Below are 16,716 nucleotides of genomic sequence, written 5' to 3'. Positions count from 1 at the left end.
GGGCACATTTGAGAGTTGACTTAGCTGGCATCCTTACTTCATGCTCTTAAATTTTGTATTGTAGTTACTCTGGGCATTACATGGAAGTGTTAAGAATGCATAAAGTATATCCATGCTTATGTCGATAATTGGAATAAATCTCTATCTAATATCTTGCCAGAAAATTCTGAGAGTCTTGCATTGGTGCCTCATATATTTGCCACTGGTTTGATGGTCATTTATGCCTAAGGGTTTGTTGTGAATTTTTCAATATTTTTTGCATGACAGGTCACAGTAATGAAAGGCAGTAGTAGGAATAAGGATCACTCAACAGAAGGTGAAGGAACTGGGAAGAGACCAAAAAGGAAGTGTCTTCAGTGGCATCCCCTGCTGGCCAAGAAACTCCTTGACTTCTCTGAAGAGGAAGAAGAGGAAGAAGAAGAGGAAGATATTGATAAGGTAGATTTAATTGGATGCTTTGACCCAAGATGGTTAATGATAGATCAGATTCTCCCTAGCTATGTTCTATATTTTGTGTTGTCTTGTTCTCTTCTGTGAAGAAACAGCCAATAAAAAGGGATGCAATGCCGTGCCCATAAGGTTGTAAAGACAAGAAAGTGAGTTGTTAATCATGCTTTTAAAATATTGGACAAATTTTTGTAGATTGGAATAGTTTTATCTGCTTTGTATTAATAATGTGTTGCACATCCTAATCTTGATTGCTCTAAGTGGGTTTTTGACGTTCTTTTTTTTTTAATTGCTTATTTTACACATGACTTTGGCTTGTGCCTGGTATCTGCTTCTAGTGACTACAAAGAGCATACCAAACTAAAAGTTTTCATTCTTCTTTGTTTAAGATTAAAACTGCAAAGATTAAAAAGGGAAAAAGAAGGAAAAGGCTGAATACAATTTTTGCTATCTTCGCATGTGAAATTCAATTTATCCTCCAGAGTACTGAGTGTACAGCAGAAGTAATCTGTCTCTGGTTTGACACTTGGTGTTTTGGTATTGTTCAGTGATGCTGACCTTACCCTTTTTTTGTGCCATGTGGCACTTCACACTTTTCCAGTTAGACTCATTCTCTGTAACCAGAAGTGGGAACTGTTTCTGCAGATGTGATGATTGCATCATGTGGATGGCATTCATATCTGTTTCTCCTTGGTGCCTTCCTAAGGCAGGAATGGAAAGGCCAGTGTTGAGGAGACTCCCTTGAGCCATACACTGAGAGGGTGACCCTGACAAGGATAAGCAAGAGCCTGATTCTGTGATGGTGCTTTCTGTTGATCTTACTGGTCCTTTCACAACATGGTATAAAATAGCAGCATCACAGTTAGGTAGGAGGCGGTTTTTTGTCTCATGCAGTAAGTTCTGTGGCTCCTCCCTTGTAGGAATACTAAGCCAGCCTGTAAGTGGAGAAAGCACGTTTTGGTAGCGTAGTCTGTTGAGATGTGCCCTCTGCCTCTGCTAGGCAGCTTTGTGGTGGCTGCGTTGCTGTGCTGCTCACAGGTTGAGCAGTAAAGCAGCAGGAGATGGGGAAAAGCAATGGACAAACAAACAAACTGTTAACCTGTTCCTCCTTGTGTGCTCTGTAGTTATGAACATGAATAATCAAGGTCCAAGGTAGCTCTGGTTGCCTCATCCCCCTTAGATGATTTCTAGGCTGTTAGAAGGAGAGTAAGAAGGATCTTGTCCCTCCAGTCCCTTTAGGACTGTTAGTAGAGAATGATCCTCAGCTTAGAAATTTTTCCACCTGGAAGTTGGCGTTAAGTCTTGCAGAGAGCATGAATGAACCTGGGACCATCAGGTGAGGAGGTTTGTTGTAGAACTCTGCACTGCTGGATGCAACAGACGGCCTTTGGAGACAGTTGTGTTCATCCATGTGCCTCTCCCTCACTCCCACGCAGCGCACGCAGTCCCAGTCTTTGTGCAAAACGCGGATAACTGAGCTCACACTACTTCCCTTTCGGTTCTGCCAGGTGCCGCTCCTTGGCCCTGATGGTTTAGAGCAGGATGCTGATGAGACTGAAGATGACGAGTCCTCAGAGCAGCGAGCTCGCCGACCAATGAATGCGTTTCTCTTGTTCTGCAAACGGCACCGCTCTCTTGTGCGGAAAGAGCACCCTCGCCTCGATAATCGTGGCGCAACCAAGATCTTGGCAGATTGGTGGTCTGTTCTAGATCCAAAAGAAAAACAGAAATACACTGACATGGCCAAGGAGGTATGTTCTGTCTGAATGGTGGATGTAAAGGGACTTCATTACATATTGTCATCTTTTTCTCTGTATATTGAATGTTTTGTGTGGGATCTTTCTCTTCCCTCTGTTCCTCAGCTTCACCATGGGATTATGGTGCCCAGAGCAGCTCCTGTTCTTGCTTTAATTCACTTGATCCTTTGGACCAGAAGGGAAAGCAATTGGTCTGTGTACACAAACTAACCTGGTTCCAGTAGTCATTGTTATAATTATATGCACTTTGTGATTGTATGGCCTGATAATTTCAGCATTAACACAAGGATAGTGACCATTGTAAACACTAACATACAGTTCCATGTCAGCTGACTAGTGATACTTACCTGTGCATTCTCTATCAGTGATGCCAGCTGCTGGTGGACCAAACCAATGGAACAGTCAAGAAATGTAGTCCCTTTTTACCTTTGATGCTAATGAATTAAAAAATTACTAGTGTTTCTTGAGGTACATTCCCCATTAACCATTTTCTGATGAAGCAAGATTTGGTGAGCCCAATACCAAGTCAGAGAGCAGTGCCTAATCAGAGTACGTTAACCAGGATCAAGGAAAGGAGATTTATCCCTGTATTTCACAAAGTATCTTTATGTCAACTTAAAATTCAAATGAGCCTTTTTAAGAATAGCTGTCTTGATAAGCTGTTGCCAAGAAAGCTGTGGTTATTGATAGTAGAATGAGAAAAACAGAGCCAATTACTTAGGCTGATAACCTGACCCCAAATCAGATCCCTTGACTACCTGTATGATACAGATTGTGGGTAACCTTTGAGTTCAATCTTAATAAAAATAAAGGAACAGCAGTGAGAAGGGAAAAAATCTCTCTCCTTTTTTTGAGTATTTTTCTGCTAACACACTGTGGGAACTACAGATGACTGTGAAATGATTGATATTACCCATGCCTGCCCTGCAATCTGAAGCTGTCTGCTACTGTTAACAGGCTGTAAGGTCTGATTGTTCAGTAACTCATGTAAACATGGAAGGGTCCACAAGAAAAACAAAGTGTTTAGCATGGCCGGTCCTTTTTAAGCAGGATCTGTAGGACCTCTGTAGTTTCTCTTCTGGGGCACAGTATCGAAACACTCGAGTCTCAGCATTGTCCAACCACTCCAGTTTCATTCTGCATTCCCTGCTTACGAATTAGTGATATTTCTCTAAATGTCTGGAGAAAGGGCAATTAGAAGATTCAGTACCAATGCAGAGAAAGGAAAGATGAGAATAAAGAAATAATTTTTGGAAGAAACAAACCCAATGCGACTGTTTTTCTTAGCCTTTTGTCTTGCTGAAGGAAGCTTGTTCATTAAGAAGGAAAATAATTGCAGAACTTCTGTATGAAGTGACAGATCTGAAACCATTAATCATATTGTTATAGAAATCATTGTTCTTGTAGTGATTTTTTTTTGGCATGAAGAACAAATTGAATATTCAATGTCAAAGCAGAACAATAAATCTAAGTAGTTTACATCATTGTAAGTAGTACTAAGACTACGAACTAGAAGAGAGATAGCATATAATTTTTATTCTTTAAACAGTGTATGTTACAGCAATAATGAGCAGCTATAATGTGCTGTTGAATCCATTTGGGCCTTCTTCACCAATAAGCCTATTCTGTGTGCCAGGATTGGTACTTTTATTGTAACACTTGCTTTTCACAGAACCACAGAATGGTTGGGGGTGGAAGGGGGGGGTCTCTGGAGATCATCTTGTCCAACCCACTGCTCAGGCAGGTTCACAAAGAGCAGATTGAACAGGTTCACCCATAGGTAGGCTTACTGCTGAGACTGTCAAAAAGAGGTTAATGTCAACTGTAGTGAGAACCACCTGTTGGTCCTTTGCTTTTTCCTAAAGAGAATTTATTTAAAAATCAAGGTGAGTGTCTTTGAAAGAAAATAAAAATACCATTGTACCAATGGTCTTCTGTTTGAGTACCTATATAAACTCCATGAGATTTAAGATACAGTGAATAATCTGTTGCTTAAATGTAGCTTTTCAGTGTCCTTTGACTGTCCCTGCACAGCCTGTTGCCACTGTCCTGGCTGGACACACATCTTCCAGGGAACCCTCTGTCATATCTGCTATCCCTACAATGTTTCTTGTATACCCTGAGCATCCAAACCACTCCTGCAGAGACACATGTGGTCCTTCCTGCAGTGGCTACAGTCCCTGCTCTTCTACAGTCTCTAGGATGTTTTTTTTTATTACTTGTTGCTATAGCTCCCAAAATCATTTAGGTTAGATCTTGTGCCAAGCAAGAACCTTTCAGTTTCTTGCCTGCTTAAGACTAGCAGTGATATTACCTCAGCAGTATGCAAGTAAAGGCACTTGTATATTTACTTATATATGTGTAGCTGTATGCAAGATGTATCATTTTGGGAGGTAGTGAGGCACCCAAACTTTTTGCTGGCTGGAATTATGAGAAGTTTCCTAGTAGGTAAGGTACCTTGGGGTACCTTAATCATCAGGAAAAACTGGCCCCACACTCTCTCTAGTTTCCATCTTGTGGTTTCTGGTCTCTTGCAGCAACAACTGCCCTGGAGACCTAGTGCTGCACCTGCAGAGCTTGATGTCTGCTTTTGCTGGTGTTACTTTATTAGTAGGCTTTCTGTTTCTATCCTGCAGGCTTCCTAGATAAGCTTAAATTTGAAAGTTTCACTGTCTAGGATATAATCCCAGTAGTTGATACATACTCAGAAAGGAACCAGAAGTGTTGCTGTATGTTTTAGCATTTTCCTTCACTGAGAGAAATTAACCTGACCACTCATAAATATGCACCAGCATTTTTATTTGCTTCCGTAATAAGGGTAGTGTTCTTCTGTTAACTCTTACAGGACTTCCTGGGAGTGTTCAGCTGCCTTAGGAAGTATCTGGTGAGATTGTTACTGTTCAAACCCTATTCCCTTGCTAGAAGACACTTCATTTTTAAATATGTCTTTGCACCAGCAAGATCCAGGCAGTCAGGATTGTTTCCCATAGGGAGCAGCCTGATAAATGTGATTAGACATTGGAGTGGACTGTCCCAGAAGTTGGTGGAGTCATGAACCCTGAAGGTGTTTAAGGAAAGACTGGACATGGCTCTGTGTTATGGTGTAGCTGGCATTGTGTGTTGGTCCATAGGCTGAACTCAGTGATCTCAGAGGTCTTTTCCAGCCTCGCTGACTGTGTGATCCTGCTGCCATTCAGTGGCTGAGCTGAGCACTTCTCCCTGCTGCTCCTCGGCCAGTGGTGTCTCAGGCCCAGTCAGCCACACTGGCAGCTTGCTGGCTTTGTGGTGCCACTGCTTTGGCAGCTCCTCGGGGTAGGAGGGGACAAATGTCCTGGCTTGCTGGCTGGAGTTTGGCAAGGCCAGTGGCTGATGCACGGACTATAACGTGTAATGTAAACTCTGCATCCTTCAGGAGTGAAAAATGGAGTGCTATATTTTCTAGGGAATTTTTTTTTTTATGTTAGGTCTCTGGGATTCATGTGACATTTAATAGCATGTGTTTAAAATTAAACACGTGCTAACAGCTAGCCTGAGGTGTAGCTGAAATCCACTTGTGAGCTCCTGTTCCTACCACAAATAGAGGAAACAAATCTTTTTTTATTTGGTGATGAAAGCATCTTGGGGAGTTTTAACCTCAGTTCTGAAGGGGCAGCGGTCCTGCTGCATAACATAACATTCTCCAGGCTTTCACAAAACAGAAATAAGGCATGAGACCAATCCCACAAACACTTCTTGTTCTATTTCTTACCTGAAACTTCAGAACATGATGCTGCTGGGCAGGCCCTGCCATTTGCTGTGGAAAGCAAGGTGGTGTCTTTCATTCCAGGTTAGGCACTTATGTTTGGGTTGGGGTTTTTTGTAGTTTTCATTGGTTGGTTTGGTTTGCTTGTGTTTTGGGGTTTTTTAATCAATTTTAGACATCTGCTTAGACTGCTGTGTTAAGTTGCACAGTTGGTGAAAGGGAGGAAAGCAGTAGATAACACTGTGATCTTTGACTTTCTCTTGTTACTTTGTAGCTCATTTAATTTATCTTCTCATGACCTGGTAAGCAAAATCTATCTGTTTATTTTGGGCCTTGGTCTAGTAGTCACAAAAGTCAATACCAAAAGGGTTTTTAAGATTTGGATCAGGCCCCTGTATGCATTTATATAAAGTACTTCTTGGCCATTGTTTAACTTTTTAAATATTCTCTTTTTTGTGTTGAAACTGAACAGTTTCAATGAGTTGTCCTCCCTCAGTTTGCTCCTTTGCCTTCAGAAACTGCAGTTAATGTTCACTTCTTGGCTTTGCAGAGAAAAAAAAGACATTAATAGACCAGCTCACTTGAATTACTCTTGTTGAAAACTGATTAAAAGCTTATTGCAGCCTCGTCTCACAAATGGCATGCGTCCTAGTTCTCATTTGATGGGCAGACTGTCGGCTTGTCAAATTACTCAATAGAATAATTCAATTACTCAAAGCAGCACTGCTGATATGAAGAGCTTGTGTAGCTCATTGCTAGCGACTCTATGCTTTTCACTCTGCAGGCTGGTAACATGATTTGTGAGTGGGCTGTGGCTTTAACAATGGAAGGCAAAGCTGCTTTGTCGTGTATTTCCTTTCCTCCTCTTCCCTTACCCTCCCCTTCCTATCCCTTCCCTCCACCAGGCTATTTTTGTGGTGTACTGAGCTCCCAAAGCAAACCGAGGGAAAGGGAAAAGGAGTGAGGCGAGCAGTGTCGCAGTCCTTACTTTGCAGATTTAATACATACACCCTATTCAGAAAATACAGCATGTATGTGGGTCAGTGATCCCTGCAGATTTTTATTATTTATAGCCATTCCTATAAATACAGGACTTCCCACAGCAGGGTTCACGCAGTGCCGTGTTTCTTGTAAACTGAAACGTTTTTATCTCTGCTACGGTCTGGAGGTAGCAAGTGCCAGCTCAAAGGTGAAGATAGAAATGAAAGAAAGCAGTAAACGTGCAATGGTGACCCTGCCACAAAGCAGACTGTTCAGCTGGGAAAACACTGTAGTGGCTCTAGCAGAGGACAAGGCTTTCAGTGCTATTTCTGTATTTGATGCCCAAGGGATTTTTTTTCCTCTCTATGTTTCTGTGCATGCATGTGCATGGAACATAGGTGCTTCTCTATGCCATGACTGGGACTGATGGCAGCTGTGTGGGTGGGAATGTGTAATCACAGAACAAACTTCCTGCATCTGCTCTGCCATGTGCTTCCAAGCACAAAGAGCCGCTCTTTTGGTCTTGTGCTGCCCCTGGGAGTTACCCAGTCGTGAAGGGGTGTTGGGTTCCTTCTCCCTGTGGTGAGCACTGGTACTGGCTGGGTAGTCTCCCACAGCAGCAAGTGCTGTACACCCCTATCAGTTGTTAGGCAAACATCTGCAGCTGGAATGTATGGCATGTTCCTCTGATTTGCCAGTTCTCAATCTTGCATAGCAGCACATGTAAAATACTGAAATGCGGTTTTCTGTTACTGTTAATGTTCAAAAATCTTGGTTTGATGTTGGTGTTTTGTTTTGTGAATAAAATAGATCCTGGTCCTTTCCCCCACCCCCCAAACTGTGGGATACAAACCCTTTCTCCCACTGCCCATGTGTAGTTTGGCTTCCTTTGTTTCGCTGCCTCATACCAAAAACACAGCAAACAACTGAGAGGTGTGCTGGGTGCTCAAGGCCAAAGAATGTTTTAAATGGTCACAGTTTGTTTTATGCTGCCATACAGCGTGGTACATTTTGGAAGGAACACTGGGATGGTGTTATCACAAGATACTGAATATGACATTATACTGGTTGCAATTTGTTTTTGATGCCTGGTTTGGGAAAGCATACACTCATATTCTAAAATACAGAACTATTCAAGAAGAATTAGTGCAAGTTAAGGCATCATGCTGCATTTATTGCTAAATGTGTGTTTTTATTTAATTCAAACTAGAAAGAAAACCTGCAAAGAATTCAAGTACCTGTTTCTCAGAGCATGAGCATTACAAGCACTGGGGAGCAGTTGGCAGGATCAGAACTTCAGCCTGCTCTGGGTAATAGACCCTCAGGAGAGGAAAGAGAAAACCCACTTTTTAGATACAACTCTCCTTATCTTAATACTTCTTCTTAGCAAATTGTGTTGGTGGTTGGACTCTAAGCATGTGATTAAACTGTTAAAAAATCAAGATATTTAAGGATTAGTTACTGTATTAAATCCTCTTACATGCAGTGTGCTCTGGTTGCCCGGTGTAGAGTATAATGTAATGACTGGTAATTTCTCTTTTCTTTTCTAGTACAAGGATGCATTTATGAAAGCAAACCCAGGGTACAAGTGGTGCCCCACAACCAACAAACCTGTGAAAACCCAGGCATCCAGTGTTACAAACAGGAAAAAGCTATGGGCCATTGCATCAGACTCTGCAAAAGACTTACCGAGCCCAAGGAAAGTTACCAAAAGTGAAGAAATGCCACAACTTAACTTTGGGATGGCAGGTGAGATCTGGGCATATGGTATTGAAACTGAATTGGAATACCTAATTTCTTTAATACACATGGTCCTGTAGTGTCCCAGATTAAGTTGCCAAAACTGTAGTTAAACCTCTGTGTATCAGTTTTCTAAAATTTTCCATAGCGCATGATTTATTTTCAAAATGTGAGGCATCCTAACTCTTACCCCCTGTAGGGCCCAGATTTGGTTGATGTTTTGATTCCAGTTTATCTGCTGTCAGAGACTTCCATTCTCTGGTTACTCTGGTTAAAAAGGAAAGTGCTGATTGTGTGCATTGTGCTTCTCTGTCATAGAATGCTGTACTCTTTTAAGTAATTTACTCTTTGCAAAAAAAATTTATGGGTGTCTCAAGTTGGATATGATAATCTTGTAGATTAATGTTCCAGTGGGGCTAACACTTGGGTATTTTCATCAAGAGAAGCATAATTTAATTTCACTTAAATGTGCTCTTTTGCCCATTATATTTCAGAGAAGCAAATTCTAAACTTCTAAACATTTGGAAAAAAAATAAAAAAAGAAATATATGAAGAAGTATAGTATAGGTGGAGTGCCTGAGCTGGTGAAAAGCAGATAATCTCTCACCAATATCCATAAATAGCAGAACTGTTGTAATCATGACCTCGAAATACAGGGACATTAATGTTAAATACTGGTAGCTTAAGAACCTAGCAGTCGATGTTAAAAAAAAAATTAAAATTCCCTGCCATTGTTTTTTCCTTTTGTTTCCCTTGGGGTTTTTTGTGTTTTGGGGTCTTTTTTGTTGGTTTTGTTGGTTGGTTTATTTTTTTGCTTGTTTAAAGTTTCAGATGCATCAGTAGTTATAAAATTAGAAACTTTGTCATATCCTACCTGGTTTATGACAGGTGTGTAGCAGATAGGACTTCTCTGCTTGGAGAGATTGTGAGCTGAAGAGTAGAAAATGTTTTTATGGAGCAAGTTTGAAAGAATGAAAAGGAACAAAGAGGCATGTGTATCTTAGTATAGTACTATGAAAATGCCTGTAATGAAATTTCTTCTGGCTCTTGAGGAACTGTGAAATGTGATCAAAATAAGTGTTTCATGCTGCATAGTTCTGGTATATGGGAGAACAGCTTGAAAAATCACAAGCCCCTTCAGACTATTCTGCTTTTGCTTTTAGAGGAGTCATTTCTATGCTCCTTAAATATTTATTGACTTAACGCAAAGAACAAGTAACAAGCCTTAATCTACCTCTCATCCATCCCCCAGTGGTCCTGCTGGGCTATCCTAATGTCAAGTTTTTGTGCACAGAGGTCTTGAATCAACACCTGTCAGAGTAGGGGACAGAGAAATTAAGAATTAATTAGAAACTAATCCATTGTTCTATTTATAGAGCCATTTATATCTGAAAAAAGTCCTTTAGTGCTACCTGTGATAGTTTGGTTTTTTTTTTCCTGCAGGCTGAGTCAATGAGCATAGTAATTCATGGGATCTTGCTCCAATCCTCATGCCGGTGAAGGCTGGCAATATCTTGGGTATAAGAATACCTTATAAAATAAAGAGAGCTTCTGACAGAGATGTTAGCAGCATCCACATCATGACAAGTGTGCCATGCCAAATGGATTACTGCTTTGTCAACTATACAGCAGTTCATGCTATATATGTTTATTGGGCTGTTCTCTGCTTGACTTCAGATGATACTTCAATTCAACTCTCACTCTTCTCCCCTGTACAATCTCTTTAAAATCCAGCCTGTATACTATCTGATGAACTGAAATGTAGCTGAGCCACCTCAAAAACACTTTTACCTTTGAAATGCCACTGATTCACTTGTATCTTCAAGGCAGGTAACTTCCTCAAGACAGGGTTTATACAAGTCTAGAATCATGCCAGGATATCTGTTTTGTTTGTTGGTCATTGCTAATCATGTCTTGATTGCTTTTTGTGTACTATATTTTACTTCGGAAAACCTAATATGTAGACAGTAAGATCTTACTTTGTTTTTGTAACTCCTATACAAGTTGTTTCTGTCCTTTTTTTTGGCTTTACAAAAATAACCATGCCACATTTAAGTTTGTTATGCTGACCTACATTATATCAAGAAGCTGAGGTATGGCACCAGCATTGGGCTTCTGACCTGCAGACCCACTAGTGATCATCCAGCTGGGAAGCTGTAATTGAGCATGTTTTTCTCATTATATGGCTCACCTGTGTAGGATGTGGGGCAAAGAACACTGCTGTTTGCAAAAGCTTTGCCATGCAAATGTGTGAGATTTGCAGTACTTGCATATTTTTGCTTCAGAAGAAAACCATCCATGCCAAAATGCTTTTTAGTGAGGCAAAGGCTGGAAGAAAGACACTTTTAGAGTAGGCTATATCCCTATAGAAACGCAGTTTGTTTTTCAGAAAGAAGCTCAATTATGCACCCAGGTAAAAGTTGGTCGAAGCTAGTTCCTGCTGGCCTTCTTCCTGCTTAGTACTTCCTCAGTTTGTTGTTTCCTCTGACAGAGAAATGATGAACAAGCCAGCCTGCTGAGTCTGTAACCAGCCCAGTACTAACAAAGTATGTCATTCCCAAACAGAGAGATGGTTTTAAGTTTCATCAATATTAAAAGCTGTTGAGAAAGTCACGAATCGCCTGCCATTCTGCAAGTCAAATGTGTGTGCTATTTTCCCAGTACTGTTGATTTAAGAATAAATTCTGTAAAATGCCCCTTAAAATTCTTCTACATACCAGTAAGCTCCTAGTGCCAGAAGAGAATATATTGTGCTGAGAAGGCACTATAAGCATAAGGCAGTTTTTGGATATGTACATTTTGTCTTCCCTTAGGTGAAGTTATTTTGTAATTGAAAAACTTAGTAGAAGGATTTTTGTTTTTATCATGAACAGACATCTAAGCACCAATCCTCTTCTGCAGCTGCAGCTTAAGTGTTCAAGTTGTTTAAGCATCACATTAAACTTTGGTTTCTAATTCATCTGTCATTTTTTCCTTCCTCCTAATTTTTATATTTAAATAAACAGTTTAAGTATTTGCTTACTTAGGGAGAAAAACACTAAACCACACTTCCATCTTTATTCTCTTATGATAAGCTACTTAATTGAGAGGCAGAAAGCCAAAACTACCAAGAAGATATTTAGAAGACAGGCAAGAATTTTCCAATTGTAAACTGGGTGTTCTTGATGGCCAAAGCTGGGGAGGGGGAAATGGACCAACAGGTAAGGAAGATAAAGCACAAAAGAGCATCTGAGAGTCATCAGGGGGATGCAGGCATTAGAAAGTGCTATACTGCAGTTTGTCAGGCAGAGTGTTTTCAGGACCCCCCTCATCTGATGTGGTTGCACTTCTGGTCATCCGTATACAAGAAAGACAAGCTGCACCTGGGATAACTGCAGAGGAGAGCTGTAGGAATTGCTGAAGTTATGGGCGATGGATGTGCTTTATGACATTGGGAGATCTTGAATTGTTTAGACCAAGAAAACAAGTAGAAGAAGAGTAGGAAAAGTCCTGTAAATGCAGAAAAGGGAGATACCATTTAGGGAAACAGGTACTAATCTTAGAGATGCCAGTGCCAGAAAAACATGTACTACCTGGCCTTGAGGATATTTAAGCTAAAACCTGGAAGAAAGCCCTTAATGCTTAGAAGATTTTTATCCTGTAAGCATCTTCCAAAGGGAGTAAAGAAACTAGAAAACAACCAGCCAAGGCTTTACTGTTTAGTATGGGGCTCAGTAAGTTTATGGAGGACCTGGAGATCTCTTCCAGTCTCTCCTTCCTCCTGCTCAGGCATTATCTTCCAAAATATGTGTTAACTTTTCTCTTCCTAATTGCTCTGATGTCTTCTGGTTTGAAGGACTGAATGGTTTCTGATCAGCTGCTTGGATGGCAAAAAGTGTTGTTGCTGATAGTCACTTCACTTATGAATTGTGTTTAGATACTTACTGGCCCTGCACATTTTCTGTCTCTTCCTCTTACTAGATCCTACACTTCTGATAGTGCCTTGTCTTTTCATAGAAGTGTGCTTTTTTTTCCCCCTTTTTAATTTAAAAGGGCAAACTTCTTCAAAAAACCTAAAACCTCTAAAACACATGTGTATTATGTGTTTATTGTGGTGAAGGAAAAAGTTAATTCCAGTTGAATATTGGGTTTGAAGCTAGGTGCTATTTAGGATGCCTGTTTAATAATATGCCACTCTTCTATCCATGACGTAGTGAATGAGCCTGGTTTATTTACATTGTTTTCCTCTGATTCTATTTAATACCCTTCTAAAAGACTATTGGAAAATTTTATCTTGGGAATGTCAGTGAGAGATGTTCTGTGCCGGAAAACTTTGGGCAGCATCTGTGATATTGAATTAAACAGCATTGATGAGTGTTCCCATGAATTGGACTGTGATCATCTGCAGCCCTAAACTGTTTGGAGGTTTACAGGTACAGGTTTGGCCCATGTCAGCTGAAAAGATAAAAAATCCACTCGCATTGTGGCTGTTGCATGAGACATTTGGCCACTGTGTCTCCCTGTCTCTACATGACAGTGTTAAATCACGTGCCTGCATTGCTCCCAAGGCATTCTCCCAAAATCAGACAATTAGTCTTCATAGTGATGAAGAGCAACCACTGTTCTGAGTGGAAAAACTACTCCATGATTAATGCACTGTCAGAGTTTATTGCTTTCACTTCTTGTCATTTTCTGAGCTCCTGAGGTGCAGGAAGGCCAGAGGGAAAAAGCTGTCAGTACCAAATACTTGGAGAAAGAACATTTATATCTCCATTTTACATTCCTCAATTATGTATTGTATTGGCAGGGCAACAAGTAGGCAGGCAGCTTGCCTGGTCAGTGCTTGTGTTGTTCTGGCTTTATGCTTCAGAGCTGTCAGGCTGGCACTTTTCACCACTAAATACAGCTCTAAATTACAGACAAATGAAAATAGAAATTTTGCTTCAGAGCTTGATTGTGTTGTTTTGTTCCATTCTTTTATTTGTTCAGTTGCCAAGGAAGGAACCGCTCCCTTGGTAGGAGCATCCACCAACTTATAAACCTGTGCATTATTAGAGCATCTTTGTGTATATTTATGTGTGAGATCATTACAGTTGCTGTTTTAAAGATATTCATCTCTGTAGTACATAAAACCTTTGGCAGTAGAATTGTAAATCCATGCAATGGGGTGTTAAGCACACAAATCCAAATAAATCCTTCAAACAGCTTTGAAAGCCTTCCCAGAGGGTACAGAAATGGTTATTTGTGATTCTCTTGAACTGCCTTTTATGGCAGCTTGCTGAGAGTGTCTGTGACAAATAGTCTTCTGGGTCTTTAGTGGTGCAACTGGTAGGTTTTTTAAACAAGCAAATGAATCAACTTAAGACTTCGTTTTATTCTTTTAACAGATCCTACACAAATGGGAGGCCTGAGTATGCTGCTTCTAGCAGGGGAACATGCACTTACTGCACAAGAGGTAAGGAACTCTCTTCTCTTCTCTTCTCTTCTCTTCTCTTCTCTTCTCTTCTCTTCTCTTCTCTTCTCTTCTCTTCTCTTCTCTTCTCTTCTCTTCTCTTCTCTTCTCTTCTCTTCTCTTCTCTTCTCTTCTCTTCTCTTCTCTTCTCTTCTCTTCTCTTCTCTTCCTCTTCTCTTCCTCTTCTCTTCCTCTTCTCTTCCTCTTCTCTTCCTCTTCTCTTCCTCTTCTCTTCCTCTTCTCTTCCTCTTCTCTTCTCTTCTCTTCTCTTCTCTTCTCTTCTCTTCTCTTCTCTTCTCTTCCTTACCATGAGCTCTCAGTCTAAAGAGCTTGTAAGAGGAATATTTGACCAGTGAGGAATTAAAGTGTAGGACACACCTCAGGTAACTAAAGCTGGGAATGAAATGTGTGTCTTGTATCCCAGCTGTGAATGTGGGTTGAGCAGAGTTTAGTATTAACTCTGCTGATACTTGAACATACCAGTGAAGCCTGGCCTGTGAAGAGACATTGTCAGAGGTAAAAGGGTTGAAATAATGTGTTAACAAACAGTTGGTTTGCAAGCTTTTCTGGGCAAGGATTCTATATGCTTGTGCAATGCCTGACACAACTGTGGCCTGTCACTAACAGACGAATAGACAAGTAATTTCCTATAAAGTCAGGATCATTGTATATACATTCTGAAACCCTGCAAGTGCTAACAGGTAATTGAAGTATTGCAGTCTGCTCCTATTCACTAAATCATTGTGTCTAAAAAGAAGTTTGTAGTTCAGTTGCCATCACAAATGTGTTTTTACAAAGGAATCTAGTAAGTGTTTGTGTATATCTCCAGTAGTGCAGAGATCTCTGGTCTTTCTTTAGACTGATTATTAATGTAATCTGGTTTTTAGGCCAACTTTGAAAATTGTTCAAAAGGTGGCTTCTTTGTTGGATATAGTAAGTAGTACTGCCATAAATTTCTAGCTCTAGGAAAGAACTCTCTTTTGTTGTTGCTGTTGGTTTTATTGGGAGGAAAAGTAATAATTAACTTAATCTATACGTGTAGTGCATTTGGGATGTATTGCTTCTGTACTGCCAGGACTCCTCAATGCTTTGCACACCAGTTTTAGCCATGGAAGTTTTGTGCTGTGTGGGTGCTGGCCTTCTGTGCTGCAGCATGAAAAATAAGAAACATTCATAAGCCAAGTTGACAGAGAAGTGAAAAGAAATACATTATTTTGTGCTAAAATTATACTGTCCTTCTCAAACTTGTAGTCTCTCAGCTTGGGGCATACAAGCTGCTTTTACTATGCTGTTATGTTTAAATGTGAGGGAAGGTATATTGTAGTCACAGATATTGCATTCCTTTAAAAAAGGTCTTTGCTATGACCTTGAGAGCTGAGGTGACTTGATTTTACAAGAGTCTCAGTAGTATGATTTCAGATGGCAGTGTAGGAATAAAATCCACATGCAGATTTAGAGTCAAATCAAAAAGCATATTGTGTGATTGCTTTAGTGCATAAAAGTTCTTTTAATCAGAACTTTCTTATTTTGAGCAAAAGACATGTGTCCTGTGTGCCTCAATAAATCCTGGTTTTCCCGGTAGAAGTGTGCAATACAACTTGTGATGAAATATTCAGCTTATGTATAAACTACACTCTACTCTTCTGAGCCTGTAGTCTTCTTTTGAAACCTGGCCCTCCACATCAAAGAAGCAAGCTGTGTAATCTGCTTTCCCCAAAAATGTAGAGCAAAATAATTGTCATAAATACAGCCCAGACAAAACTAGTTGGGGGATTGCTAGAGTTGAGATGAGCCATAATGTAGCCCATACTTACTAATGAATTACCGTATTTTAATTGTCCTGCCCTGCCTGAGAAGTGGTTAAGGGACAGAGCACTTTCCCGGGAAACTGCACACCTCTGATTCTTTTTGAGGGTCCCCTTTGTAAAATACCTCCTCCAGATCAACTGGGGAGATTGGTATTCTTGGTATTCTTAAAGAGACACAAATGAACAAAGTTCAGTCCTCCTCATTGTGTGTTTGCAGGAGTTAAGTCTCCAGCTGTGTGTCCAGGCACTGAGAGACTTTCTTGGTTTCTTTTGTGTGGCAGCCTTGGTATATCTCCCATTTGTCCTTTATTTTCTTATGTTTCAGTGGTGAGTCAATACAGAACAAATATTTCTTAGCCATGTGTTTCTCAAATGCAGTAATGATCCTAAATCTGTTTAGACTTGGGTAACTGAACAGCTCTTCTGTCTTCCCACCCTCAAGCGTGTAGACAGAGGAGATGTAAGATGGTCATCTTTGCATGCCTTTAGGAGGATCTATGGTTGGATTTCCATGCTTATGATCTCACACTTACACCAGCATCCTGGAGGTTAGCAGAACATGCTAGGAGGAGTATGACAGACTCAGAAAGCAGCTCAAGAATTCGTTGTAGAGCTGGGAAGCTGCTTTGCTCTTGAGGGGAGAGGAGGAGCCAGTTGTGTTGTATTAGAGTTGGTATTCACATGGGAGAGAATATGGTGTACTAAGGTGACTACAGAGGTATGGGTAGTGAAAGAGGTTCAGAAGTTGCTTTATTATGGAGAATGTATGTATTGTTTTTTATGCTTGTGAGTATATAAATATACATTGTA

General features: G+C 40.4%; 1 protein-coding gene across 5 annotated transcripts in view; it reads left to right on the top strand.

Annotated features, from left to right (window-relative positions):
- Positions 1 to 16,716, top strand: part of BBX (BBX high mobility group box domain containing) — a 149,964-nt gene that overhangs the window by 74,632 nt on the left and 58,616 nt on the right. For all 5 annotated transcript variants that reach the window (XM_058043137.1, XM_058043133.1, XM_058043126.1 and 2 more), the window contains exons 3-6: positions 268 to 438; positions 1,956 to 2,198; positions 8,478 to 8,676; positions 14,034 to 14,101. In XM_058043137.1, coding sequence (XP_057899120.1) covers positions 277 to 438; positions 1,956 to 2,198; positions 8,478 to 8,676; positions 14,034 to 14,101 — 672 coding nt within the window. In that variant the 5' untranslated portion in view covers positions 268 to 276. The remainder of the gene's footprint in view (positions 1 to 267; positions 439 to 1,955; positions 2,199 to 8,477; positions 8,677 to 14,033; positions 14,102 to 16,716) is intronic.

This window comes from Melospiza georgiana, chromosome 2 (assembly GCF_028018845.1).
Source record: "Melospiza georgiana isolate bMelGeo1 chromosome 2, bMelGeo1.pri, whole genome shotgun sequence".
Lineage (NCBI taxonomy): Eukaryota > Metazoa > Chordata > Aves > Passeriformes > Passerellidae > Melospiza > Melospiza georgiana.
This window is presented reverse-complemented; position numbering and strand designations above follow the sequence as displayed.